Here is a 13,463-nt window from a genome sequence, read left to right as displayed (position 1 = left end):
CACTGTGAGATGAATATACAGATAATATTTACAGAATAATACATTTATACTGAAAGTATGCTTTATGGATTTGGGAGTAAAAATTAGTCACCAGGGTAATGGGTCTCAGTGATAACCCATTCAAGAAAGAGGGACTAGTCAGCCAGTGCGGTAATGCAAGGTTCTATTGTCTACCCTTGCCACATCACAGAAGTCAATGGAAAACTATCAAAGGCAACAGTAAATGATTGAAACCACTTGGAGGTAAGAAGGAACATTATAGCCACCAGGGGATCACCCTGGCTATGAATAAAGATAAAAAATGTTGAGCGTAACAGCTTGTCGGGAAAGCCACTCTGGATCTACCCACTGAGGAAAACCCCTGGTGAATGGGATTGTTTCATGAACAGTTGGACACCAGTTCCTGGGAAACCAGCCAGTTCTACAACAGACTGAAGATGGAGGGTGGAGGTGGGGGAAAATATACGTCATTAGATAAGAAAGGTAATTATTGGTAAGTAAAGATCCAGGTTCATGTTTATTATTTCATTTTGTACTGTAACCACCTGTTTCCACCACTCTATTATTTCTAGTTAAATCCTTATTCTTTCTTAAATAAACCTTTTCTTCTTTTATTGTAAGTGCTCACAAGTGCTGTGTGGTTTATAGGAAGCAATGGATTAAGGTAAAACTGGTAAATTGGAGTACACTGCACCTTTGGGTGCACAGAATCTAGAATGGCTGAGAATAACTACTGTCAGGTGCTGGTTATCATAGGAGAACAATTCAAAGAGACTTGGGGATTAGAGTGCACATATTATTAACCTGAAAGGCAAAGACAGGCCTGGCATAGCCTAGAAGAGAGTACTTGAGTGGTTGAAAAGCTGGAGGTATCAGGAAGCTGACACCCAGCACAACAAAGATTCCCTCTTTCAGGGAGTAACAAGGTGACTCAGTTGTGGGTACCATGAGAACTGTCACACTATCAAAGACTCCAAAGTTAATGTTTTAAATTGCTTTCTACTATCTTCCACATTTGGGGCTCAACCTCTTCAAAAAGACTGTTTATATTTTACATTTGTGATCTCCTGCCAACAAAGGATTTTTGTATAAAATGCAAGGTTAAAAAAGCCAAGATTTGGACATAAGAGAGTTCCAACAGAGACTTTTCAATGGTTCAAGTTAACATTTGTGAATATCATACCTCAAACTATCTAAAATCAATTGTTTTATTTATTTGTTCCCAAAGGCAATTAGTACCTTTGAACATTTTTCCTGGAAGGTTGGTGAGTTACTTTGGGACTTGCTCACTATGATCATGTGAAACACAGAAATCTGCAATGTCTCAGTTGTCTCTGCAAGGTCTGTTTTTATGAAAACCTTGTTGCCTGAGGACTTAATCAGAAACCATGATGGATATGACCAAGGATTTTATGACTGTCTGCAGTTCCACATCTTTGCTGCTCTACTCCTGCAGATGTAAGGAGGGAGGAAGAGTGCAACAGGCTTGCGTCCGTGGCTCCCTGGGTCACCTGAGGAATGAAGATTAGCTCAGTGAGTCTTGTCCTCTCTTCCCCCAATTTAGCAAGACCCACTTGATCATCTTCACTCCTCTGGGTGATCCTGTGAAGTGAAAGTGTTGGCTGATTAACAAATGTAAGGAATACTAGCATAATTCAATAACTTAAATGAGCTATGAAGATTCTTGGACTAAAAAAGCCTTAAAGTGATAAATGGTGGTAACTGAAATCTCTTTAGACATTATAGTTATAACATCTTTTAAAGTTAGGAAATTCAAAGTTCCAGAGAAACTTAACACCCACCCTCCAGCTATCCAAGAACATACATTTTACTCAGCTATGACCATGTAACTGTATCTCATTCACCTTTCCAATGTGGACCATAAGCCTTTATTTCCCATACATTAAATACAGGTCCATCACTACATATAACTGATAGTCCCAAAGACATACTATTCCTCATTTCAACACCAACAGCTAGTTTCTTACTTCCATAAAATTTTTCTACAACTCCAGTATAAGAGGCAAACCAACAGATTTCCATCTACCCCAAAAATGCACAGTTGCTGGAAGATTCCACAACATTTCAATATACCTACCCCTCCCCATTCTCACTACAATTCAGATATCATGCCAATTTACACAGTAGTTATGATCCCACACCTTCTGAAATCACATAAACCGCACCACATTATACTTATAAGCTTGGCACAGGATTCAATTTAAACAGTCGTCGGTAAATGTTGATTTCACCTGACACAGAAATCAGTGAAAAATATCCATAGGTAACAGTTGGCAAGCACAGCTCCCCTTCACCTACCACCCACAGGGATTCATGTCATGGGCCTGGCAATCATGCAGACAGCTTTCTGCAGCCCTGCTGCCATGGCCCCACTCACTCACTCAAAGGCTGGTCATCCTCTCATGGCCCTGGCCAGAGGTCTCTGCTCTCCCTGCCAGGACCACAGCTTTCTCCTTATCTTTTGCCTGCAGGGATCCAGTGTCACTGGCCCTGCAGGGAGCCCTCTGCTGTATCAGCCTTGCTCGCTCACTCACTCATCAGCAGGCAGTGGGGCTAGCCCAAAGCAAGAGCCGTTCAGCAGTGGTATGGCCTCTCCTACGGCTGAAAGCTCCTCCTCCTCCTCACATTCCTGGACGGGGATCTTTGCTCCGTGGGCCAAGACTGCAGACTCCCCTGCATCTTGTGCCTCGTACCCTTGGCCACATAGCGAGCCCTCTGCAACCCTGCTGTCAGTGCTGTCCTAACCTCAACCCTAAGGCTCCCCTTAATTTCCCCCAACTGTGAAAATTAAAATTGTTAAAAATAAAAAAATACATAAAAATAAAAATTGATATTTAATAGTCAAAACTACAAAACAATAAAAATCAAATTCTGCCAAGTCTGCTTATATACATCCAGTTCACTGGTCAAGCATTAGGAGGAGCATGGACACTACATCAAAGGCAAACTTGTGTGCAGAGCCTTAATAAAGATCCTGACTTCAGTTATTAAAATGTCTTTAATCAATACGGCATTTTTTAAACTTTAATATCTTATTTGTTTAGGAATTATCAACTGATTTCTTGAAGCTAATGCTTCCCATGATTAAGAACAAATGCAGTGCACAATTTAAGATTTAAAAAAATAAAGGAATAATTCATTTTTGTTATTTTAAAGCTAGAGACAAGTGGAGGCAATAGATTATAATTTTGCAAAGTAAACCTAAATTGATTTATAAAGTAACTATATTCGGTATAGCGTTTAAAGCCCAAAATTAATTGTATGTAAGTTTATACCAAATTGTACAATTTAAGTACTTTTTTATACAACAGTTGAAGTATCTCCCATTTTATTTAATAAAAGTTCCTGAATTCAGAGTTCTGTATTTCTTCTACAACAGATGCAGACATCAAAAACACCCAAATAAATTTAATGAATGGCAATTCCTTGCTCCATTTAGTTGCTTGCAATATTAAATGTTTCAGGGGAACTTGCAAGCTGAAACTGGGTGTTAAGGGTGAACTGAAAAGCACCTTAACCTGCTTAAGATGACATCTTAATATTGTAAAACAGAGAGGCTTAATATTTCAGAGATGCTATTTTTGAATACTTTAAATTCCTAGAAAACAAAGATTGTCTCTCTAGTCTTATACTGTACCTGTAGGGTGGAACTGTACAAACTCTAAGTCCTGGCAAGGAAGACCAGCTCGTGTGACAATAGCTGTGCCATCACCGGTGCTGGTATGAGCAGATGTGCAACTGAAGTAGGTGCGGCCATACCCACTAGAGAAAACATTTCAAAAATTAAAATTTGTCTGCAATATTTTTCTTAAGAAATCAGTAGAGAAGCAATAAGATTTCATTAGGATATTTAGCTTATTCTAGGCACTTTGTACAATGACAGATTTACAACTGAACTAAAGCAGAAGACTTTCAGCATAGCATTCAATCAGCCTCTGTGCTCATTTATCACACACACTAAGCTTCTCACAAACTTAAATTTAACCTAAGGTGAACAGAATTGATAGGTTGTCTGATATGCAACTTGACCAAGCAGAGGATTGTCTAAGCTCAACTAATATCTGAAAAATAACTTGAGGCCAATAAGTGAAAGAGAAATAGCACCACACTTGCTCCAGAATTGCTAACTATGGTTCTGTTCAAAAGCCATCAGTGGAATTATGTCCCATTAATGACCAAAAATAAAATAAAATAAAATATCAGGGGTAAATTTTTAAAGAGAGGGATCATGTGCCATTCCCTCCACCTCCGCCCCCCACAGAGAGTTTTACTTCGGGTTAGATGATTTGTCTCTCCTCACTTAAATGCCTGAACTGTGTTTCTTTCTGAAAACAGTCTCTCTCTGCAGGCAGAATTTTTTCAGGAACATAAAATCTTTCTCCTCTGTTTCTTATTTCCATGACACTACCCCAAGTAGCACACATTTAAAGAGACGAGTGCTGTTAGCAATTTCTGGCAAGAACAGCATACTATAATGCCCAAGGAAGATAAAAATGTGAAACTAGGATTGCACATCCACAGTGCAATTTCCACAGTTTGAAATAAAGTTTAGACAAAATTTCCAAACTCGACTGCATAAATTCTGGTACCCCTACTCTCCCGCCCCTCAAAAAAAAAAAGTCTTGATTTTCTAGAGGTTCCAAGCGTACAAAGCTCATATTGACTTCAATGGGATTGAGAGTGCTCAGTATCTCTGAAAAATCAATTCACTTACTTACATGCCTAATTTAAGGCACCCAAGTTAATCAGCTACCAAACACAAAGTGCTCTCTGCATAAATTCAGTATTATTCCATTTATGCTAAAGTTGCTGACCTAAACCTAACAAAGTGATAGAAGACTAACACAGGAGCAGCAGTGGGCAGGACCGACAAAAGAGGACTGGGCAGAGAGGATCAGTTTACCCAAAACTAGAATCAAATATCATTTTTGCACCAAAATTATGTGAGCCACCAAAATTTGCCTTTTGGTAATGCACTAGGTTACCCTGCAATAAATTTATTTCTGTTTGTATTATCTTAATATATTTTGACATGTAGGGAGCAGCTACACTTTACTTGACATAAAAATAATCTAATCTCCTGGAAGAGGACCATTCAGTAGGCCCTATAGATATGATGTATTGCCACTGCCAGTTTACATCTACTATTTTAAGTAAAAGTGGAAAGTACAATGTAACTTTAAATATTTTAAAGATTATCCCTTACTTTACAGCCCATACTTATTGCCCCTACAGGCTTTAGCTATATAGTATTGCTTTGGAACTTCAAGTTAAACTCAGGGTAGTGAATTTACATTATTCAACCTTAAAATTAATACTTTAATAAATACAGTATATTAAATCATGGAACTAAAACTAAATAGAGTAATTAAATTGCATTTATACAGATTTTCACCCAAAAGGTATAAAGTGATTTAACCAGGATGAGTATTATTCTTCTTTTACAGATGGGGAAATAGAGACATATGAAGTGTTTGATGCTAGGTCACACAGTGTGCCAACAGCATAATTTGGACTCAAGCCCTTGTCTTCAGATACTCATACCTTTTCCTCTAGCTACAAGATTATGCTACCTCACATTATAAAGTTATTTTTCCTTCAGCATAATTTTAGATCACATTACCCAGTGGCAATAACAGTGTTCTTTGCTCTTAAACGATGTATCGAGCCATCTTCTATACAAAGTGCAATAACCCCACGACATTCTCCATTTTCCATCAGGAGGTCCAAGGCAAAATACTCAACAAAATAGGTGGTATCATATCTTAGGGACTAGAAAAGAAAACATTTTCAATGGTTAAGGAACATGAAAAAGCTAAACAAACTACATTTTTTCCCCACAGCCTCATTAAAAAGTGCTTAGTTACAGAAGAATAAAATCTGAGACTCGGTTCTCATGGAAACCATTTTCCAGATAAGCCTGTATACAGAAGGTCTTTGGCTCTTTTAGGATAATAGTATTCTAGAATATACAGAACTTTTAGATTAGTGTGGCCTTGCTTAATTACCAAACCATTTAAAGGAACACAGTCTCACATCAAATTTGTCTAAAAATGTTGTATCTATCATTAGTATAAGTAACAACTAAGGTAACAATAACTGAAAGATGAAGAATTCCATTTTTCAGCTTACTTTGTGTATTTGACAATACCTGGTATATGGTGAGTCTCTTTTGCTGATGATCTGTTTCAGTTCCCATGCACTAGCATATTACCCCTCAAATTGCCCTGTCATACTTCCTAAAGTACTGCAAGAGGGTGTTAGCTGGGCCAAAGAGTACCTGGGCAAGTGGACCATGGGAGCTCCCTTCATCTTTGGAAGAACTAGACAGCACCTAGAAGCAGGTGCCCTCTCTCTCTTCTGCCCCCATACTATTTATCTGTATTATGGTACTACATACAGGCCTCATTCAGGATAGAGAGGAACTATTAGCTAAGCCTCTGTAAATAGTGCATAAAGTATGTGGGCTATTAAATCCTTATTGAAATTAGGCCTAAGGCCACTTACTAGTGCTTAATGATACTCTGGATTTGTCCATCTTCTATGGCCTGGCACCGGGAGATGGACAGGATCCATTACTAGAGCTGTGGTCACCAGCAGAGGCTGAAGGGACAAGCTCAGGCAGCTTGGTGGTAGAATTTTTGCATTGCCAGAACCATGCTTACTCTCCTAATTTCCCATACTGCTTGCTGTGAGGGATGGTGGAGGGTGGTCCTACTTTGTACTTCCCTGTTGTGGTGTCCTGCCACTCTGTCCCAGCTTTTTCTTGGCCCATGAGAAAATCTAGATAAACTCCTCCTGGGATTGGCCAAGGAGTGGGTGAGTGGGGGGCGGGAGGAGGGATAGAGTAGGTGAGTGTATCATGGTGGAGCAGCAAAAGGAAGAGACAGTAGCTTCCTCTTGCCACAAAATTATGAGAGTTCACTATCTATGCATTCTCTCCAAGAAGTAGTGCAGGAGAAGCAGATTCTTGTTTCAAGCTTCTGTTTCTGTCACAGTGATATCAAGCAGAGGCCTCTGGGTGTGGGAGGGGCAGGGAGCCTGGGATCAAGATTAGGAATTCTCCTGGATTCCTTGCTGACTATAATCTCTTACAGGTACATAGTAGAGCCCATGTAACAGCACTATTAGTTCTAATAGTTTTTTAAATGCCTGCTGTGTCCATTGGTTAAAAACAAAAGTCAAGTTCTGTTTCCCATTTCAGTTTCTTACCCTGCCATACAGGGTATGCAACAGTGAGTGTCCCGTCCTGTCTGCAACACAACAGCATCGATGAGCCTGTCCCCCTTTCCCAAACTGAAGGCTCTGTCCACCAAAGGCACGCTGATAGATCTTTCCTTCTTCTGTTCTGCTAAACGGCATTCCATAATTTTCCAGCTGTTGAGCCCAAATACAGGTATTAGAGAGACAATGTGGACTTCAACTATAGGCAAGTTACTGTTATGGTTACTTTGTAACACTAATAAATCCAGCACCCACCCCCAAGAAGGCAGTGTACTAACTCCAATCTAATCTCTGTATCCTTAAAATGTCACTATGGATACCGATTTGTGTTGCAGATGATTATAATTCAAATACATTTCAATATTAATAATTTCACCTCTACAACTGCAGCAGGTGCCTCCTCAGTCATGTAGTGAATGGCATCCTGATCTCCCAGCCAGTCAGATCCTTTCACAGTGTCATAGAAGTGCCACCTCCAGTTATCTTCCTCCATGTTCCCCAAAGCAGCATTGATCCCTCCCTGAAAATGAAAAATATATTTTCCCAAAGTGACATTCCAAATACATAATTTAAAAAGCAAGTTCCTGCCTCATTCCCATGAAAACGCACACTATTAAATAATATTCAAGATGATGGACAAGTTAAAAATCAAATGTATATGCTGTCCCATTTGTACAGTATATAGACCTGAAGAAACACTGTAAACTCAAAAGCATGTCTTTCACCCAAATAAGTTAGTTAAATAAAAGATATTACCTCACCCACCTTGTATCTCATTTATACAGTAGAAATCATGAGTCTCTCTTTATCAACTTCACAACAGTCAACATCTCATTCCTTTTAAGGTAAAACATTTTGTACTGCAGAACAAATTACAGCACTGTACACACATAAGCAACAATTTAAATAATAAAATGGAGTAAGTGGCATGTTTACACAACAAAAAATAAAGCCACAGAATAAAAGTCAAACATATACAATTTTCCTATATTCCTACCCTTCATTTTTACTAATGTGGGACTGAAATTCAGTCACTTTATGAATTGTAATGCTCCATACATCAAATCTATGTTATGAAAATATCAGTATTTTTAATATTATACTAATAGTATTTAATTTCTTACCTGTGCAGCAACAGTATGGGATCTAGTAGGGAACAGCTTTGTAACACATGCTGTATTAAATCCAGCCTCCGACAAACCAAATGCAGCTCGCAAGCCTGCCCCACCAGCACCCACAACAACAGCATCAAATTCATGGTCCACTACTGGATATTGTGTAGAAATCTGGGGAGAAAGATTACTGCATAAGATCATAAAACAAAAGCTATCTCAAGAAAGGTGTCAGTTTAACTACTTAGTGCACATATAGCAAGTTTCTCAAACTGCATATCATTGATTTTACCTGTATCACAAGATTAACACAGTTTGAATGAATCATTTAAATAGGTTCCAGTCAATGCAGTATTACTAAAGTCAATGCATGATCTATTGTGACAATTCATTACCCCACTGAAATTTTCTTTATAAAAAAATGTATCCATGAAACCAGAACTCTGATAATCCAGCTCTTTTCTCTCCTTCCAAATTCCAGAAACATTAATACCATACACTGAACAACCAAGAAAGAAGACTGGCATAGATAAATGTGAACTTACCGAATCAGAAACTTTAGCAGATGCATTCTTCTTTCCATAGACAGTGAAGTGAAAGTTGCGTGCAAGAGCCTGGCAAGCTGCTGGCCACTGTTGAAACATGTTCAAAATTATATAAAAATCTCTAGTTTACAAATGTTTCATAAGCATGATTCCCAGAATTTCCAGTTACACGTCTAAAACAAATATGCTTTACTTCTGTTTTGTTAGTACATATGGCTAAAGAATATTGGATTCATATAGTTTTAGGATAATTTGTAGGGGAAAAGTCCCTCCTAAATACAAGATGTGACATAGAAGAAATCCACTCAAGATTTAAAAAGTTCCACACAGCACAGCACGCAACAAACACACTATTAAAAATTTCTGTATTAACCCCTACTTCACCACCAACACACACTAACCAGCCAAATCAAGACCAATCTGCTGGAAATCTGTATATACTTTGCCAGACAATTGTTTTTAAGCCTGGGGTAATATGAGAAGGTGTTTGAGACAGGATGATATAAAAAAAATCATAGCTATTTCATTTTCATAAAGCAGTTTGATGTTTTTGGAATGTCAAACTATTTTGTCTAGAATCACCAAATCTGGTTTATTTTGTTGGCTTTAGAAAGGATTGAGACCTTTGAAAGGGTAGGTGGTTAATATTTAAATTATTCAATAATGTGGTTTTCGTTTTGGGGTTTTTTGTTTCTTTCTTGGGGGGGGGGGAGGAGGAATCTGCACTCTTGGGTATGATGTACACATTGTAATGTACATGAGGTCTGGCTCAAGAAAGGGGGCCCAAGCTCAGGTATAAGTGGAGGTCTGCTGAAGAGAGACCTGAGGAGCAGGGAGCAGCAAGTGTAGGACATGCCAATATTTGCATCCATGAGATATTGTGCAAGTATTACAATGTGATATCCAGAAGCTTTAACAGTAATCACAAATCTGCTTTTGTTACAAAGTCAAAGCATTACAGATTTCAAACAGCAATGCTCCCTGCTTACTGTCATTCTGCTCAGATTCCTGTGTTTTCCACCTTTTAGAGGTAACTCTACGTTCTACAGTCACCACATCTGTCAGATGTTTCCTTGATGGAAATTCTACACTTCCAAAATTTGCAAATGACGCAAACCTGAGGAGCAGCACACACAAAAGAAGACAGAACCAATCTGCAATGTGAAAGTTTAGAGTAGCAGGAGCTACAATGCAACACAGAGATCTGGACTGATATTGTGAAGTTACTTAAATGGCTTAAAGGTTTTAAACAGATGTCATGATGCAATCTTAGGCTTGGCCTACACTGCGAAAGTAGGTCGACAGGCTTCTGTCAACCACAGAACATATGTGTCTTCACTGGCTGGTCAGTTCCGTCGACTTAAATTGCGGGAAAATTTGACATAATAAAACCACCTCCACAAGTGGCATAGTGCTGAAATTGAATTGTTTGGGTCAAATGAGTGGCAGTGTAGGTGGAGAACAGCGTAATTCAATGTAATTGGCCTCCGAGAGATATCCCACAATGCTCGGTTGTGACCGCTCTGCACATTCGCACTCTGCTGCACTGCAGTCACAAATGCAGGAAACAGCCCCTCCCCTCAAGCCCTGGGAAATTTTGAATTCCTATTTCCTGTTTTGTAAGCGAGGAGAGAGGTTGCCAGCAGAACTGATCGTGGCAACTGCACGCCTCAAAACGCGCTCCAGCCTGGAGTCAATTTGAGGTCTTGGATCCCATTGGTTGGTGGGGCGAAGAATCAGTTCTAGCTCAACTCTGAGCCAGCAAAAGGAATTTAGATATCACATGACATGTTGTAAAAGGGGCACAGGAGGGACGCACAGCAGTGCCGCGTTAAAATCAAAGAGCTGAGGCAGGCATATAAGAAAATCCAGGAGGCAAACAGTCGTTCTGGCTTGTCACATGCCACTTTTATGAGGAGCTGCATGTGATTTTTGGCAGTGACCCCACCACTGTACCGCCACGCAGCATAGATACCTCAGGGGAATCCAGGATGAACAAGGAGAACTCTGTGGATGAGGAGGAGGAGGAGAACAGGGGCCAGGTGACTGGGGAATCCATTCTCCCTGAAAGCCAGGAGCTGTTTGTAACCCCAGAACAGCCCAGCCGGATGCAGGACGCCATAAATGACCGAGATGCCGGGGAAGACACATTTGGTGAGTATGTACTGCAAATCTCATTTCTATGCTTATCTCCCCAGTCCAGCTTCTTGTCATAGCTAAAAGAAAAAATGAGTGTGGTGGTGGGAATGGGCTTCCTTGTTGTTAGTTCACCTAAGCAAAGGGTTCCCCTGGGAAAAGAATGTTTATGTGCACAGGAATGCTCTGAGAATCCTCCACAGATATCTCCAGGAAACTTTCATTGAGGTTCTCTGTGATCCTTTGCAGAAGGTTTCTGGGGAGAGTAGCCTTATTTCTTCCACCACGATAGGACACTTTCCCCCGCCACTCTCTTATTAATTGTGCAGGTATCATCGCAGAACACAGCATAGTAGCATAAGGGCCAGGCTTGTACCCAGATGCTTGCAGTAAATCCTCCTTTTCCACCTCTGTTACCCTCAGGAGACTGATATCACTCATGGTCACTTAGGGAAAATGGCACAAATTTGCAGTACCCGTTCCATACAATCATTTTTTCCCCCTCTGCCATGGGAGGTTTTTTGAGGTACATAAACCGCAAGTTACAAGACAGCAGATGACTGCGATGGGTCTGAGGGGTCATGAGATGGGTGCCCACAGATGGTTTCGCCCAGGGGAATTTCACACCCCCTCACACAAACACACACTGTACCACCTTTTCAAAAAAACAGTTTTTGGGAGGGTCTGGAAGACACAACAATCCTGCTGGTTGGGGAACTATGGACCTATGCAGCATGCACTACGGGGATTTCCCTGAAATGGATTCACCAGCCCCTTACTTACCATGGCTGGAACAGCACTATGACCCCTACAATAGGTAGAGATTGGTATGCGGGTCTGTCATTCCCTTGGGAATATAAAAGGGAGTTATTTTTACATTGTAACATTGCTTTTTGTCCGTGGGCACAGCTAATAATCGATACCTGGTGCTTTGCTTGCCTTTCAGTATACAGCGCGGCTTTCAGCTCAGCATCTACTACTCCCACTGACTGCCTATTGCAGATTAGAAGGCAAAAAAAAACCCCAAACCTCGGGATGACATGTTCGCCGAGATAATGAACGCCTCCACAGTTGCTGACACAGAGCTAAGAGCCTGGAGGATTTCATTGTCGGAGAAAAAGAACATGGACATGGAGAACAGGAAGGTGGCCCAAGAATGTGAACATGCAACGCAGAATAAGATGCTGCACATAATGAGGGATCAATCCAACATGTTGAAGCATTTGGTTGAGCTTAAAGAAGAGCAGCAGCAGGATAGACTCCCTCTGCAGCCACTGCAAAACCCTCAACTCATGCACTCTTTCCAAGTCCCCACGCCCAAGCAATCTAGGAGGAGGTTGAGCAGGGTGCAGTACGTGCTCCATTCCACGCCAGGTGAGAGGAACAGAAAGAGGCGCCGGCCTCTTTAAGAAATGGGACTGTGTTGTTTGCTGTTTGCACATTGGAACTTTGTTCTGTGTCCCCTCACAGACCCATTACAATGCATGCATAGTGTTGAAATAACTTCCTTTCCCTTCACTGTAAACGACCAACAATAAAAATTTACTGCTTTAAAGATCATTACTCTTTCTTTATTGAGACGGTGGGGATTAGCGGGGGGGTGAGAGGGGGAGTGAAGGGGAGGGAAGAGAAGGGGAACACAGTGCTGTAGTACTGGGGAATGGGTGGGGGATGGGAAGGGAAGATGATAGATATTTCAGAAACATAAGGTCTCACTGCAAAACTGATTTTTCAAGGCTTCCCTGAGGTGCAGTACTCTGCGGCTGGCTCTCAGCATTGCACCGCTGTCTGGCTGCTCAAAATTCGCAACCAGCCTATCTACCTCCATGACCCAACTCAATGGGAACTTCTCCCCCTTCGTCTCATAGACATTATGGAGCATACAGCATGCAGAGATAACTGCTGGGATTTTCTTTTTCACTGAGGTCTAGCCTACTGAGTAAACTGCGCCAGCGAGCCTTCAAACGTCCAAATGCACATTCCACGACCATTCTGCACTTCCTGAGCCTATTATTGAATCTCTCCTTCTCGCTGTCCAGGTGCCTGGTATAGAGCTTCATTAGCCAGGGGAGCAATGGGTACAGAGGGTCTCCAAGAATCACTATTGGCATTTCAACTTCACCAATATTTACTTTTTGGTCAGGGAAGAAAGTGCCTGCCAGCATCTTTTGGAACAGACCGGAGTTCCTAAAGATGTGCGCATCATGCAGTTTTCCAGACCACCCCACACTGAAGTCAGTGAAGCCACTTGGGCCTGTAACACCACTGAGAAGTTTCCCTTTCGATTAATGTACTCTGTGGCTACATGGTCCGGTGCTAAGATAGGAATATGCGTGCCATCTATCGCCTACCCCACAGTTTGGGAACCCAGTTGCAGAAAACCTGTCCACTATGTCCTGCACGTTTCCCAAAGACACTACCCTTC

The 13,463-nt window shown here is 40.9% G+C and overlaps 1 protein-coding gene across 4 annotated transcripts in view; it reads right to left on the bottom strand.

Moving 5' to 3' along the window:
- The window catches only part of SDHA (succinate dehydrogenase complex flavoprotein subunit A), a 35,776-nt gene that overhangs the window by 13,079 nt on the left and 9,234 nt on the right, over positions 1-13,463 (bottom strand). For 2 of the 4 annotated variants that reach the window (XM_067569904.1, XM_067569907.1), the window contains exons 1-7: positions 10,878-11,024; positions 8,903-8,989; positions 8,370-8,531; positions 7,622-7,765; positions 7,234-7,398; positions 5,645-5,793; positions 3,659-3,783 (exon numbers count right to left, since the gene is read on the bottom strand). In XM_067569904.1, the coding sequence (XP_067426005.1) occupies positions 3,659-3,783; positions 5,645-5,793; positions 7,234-7,398; positions 7,622-7,765; positions 8,370-8,531; positions 8,903-8,989; positions 10,878-11,024 (979 nt within the window). Of the gene's footprint in view, positions 1-3,658; positions 3,784-5,644; positions 5,794-7,233; positions 7,399-7,621; positions 7,766-8,369; positions 8,532-8,902; positions 8,990-9,891; positions 9,913-10,877; positions 11,025-13,463 lie in introns of those variants that run through there. The other 2 variants (XM_067569906.1, XM_067569905.1) reach the window with 2 other exon arrangements.

Source organism: Emydura macquarii, unplaced genomic scaffold (assembly GCF_026122565.2).
Source record: "Emydura macquarii macquarii isolate MOO-44397 ecotype Brisbane River unplaced genomic scaffold, CSIRO-AGI_Emac_v2 contig_2948, whole genome shotgun sequence".
Classification (NCBI taxonomy): Eukaryota; Metazoa; Chordata; order Testudines; family Chelidae; genus Emydura; species Emydura macquarii.
The sequence above is the reverse complement of the archived record's forward strand: the minus strand, read 5'-3'. Positions and strand labels throughout refer to the sequence as shown.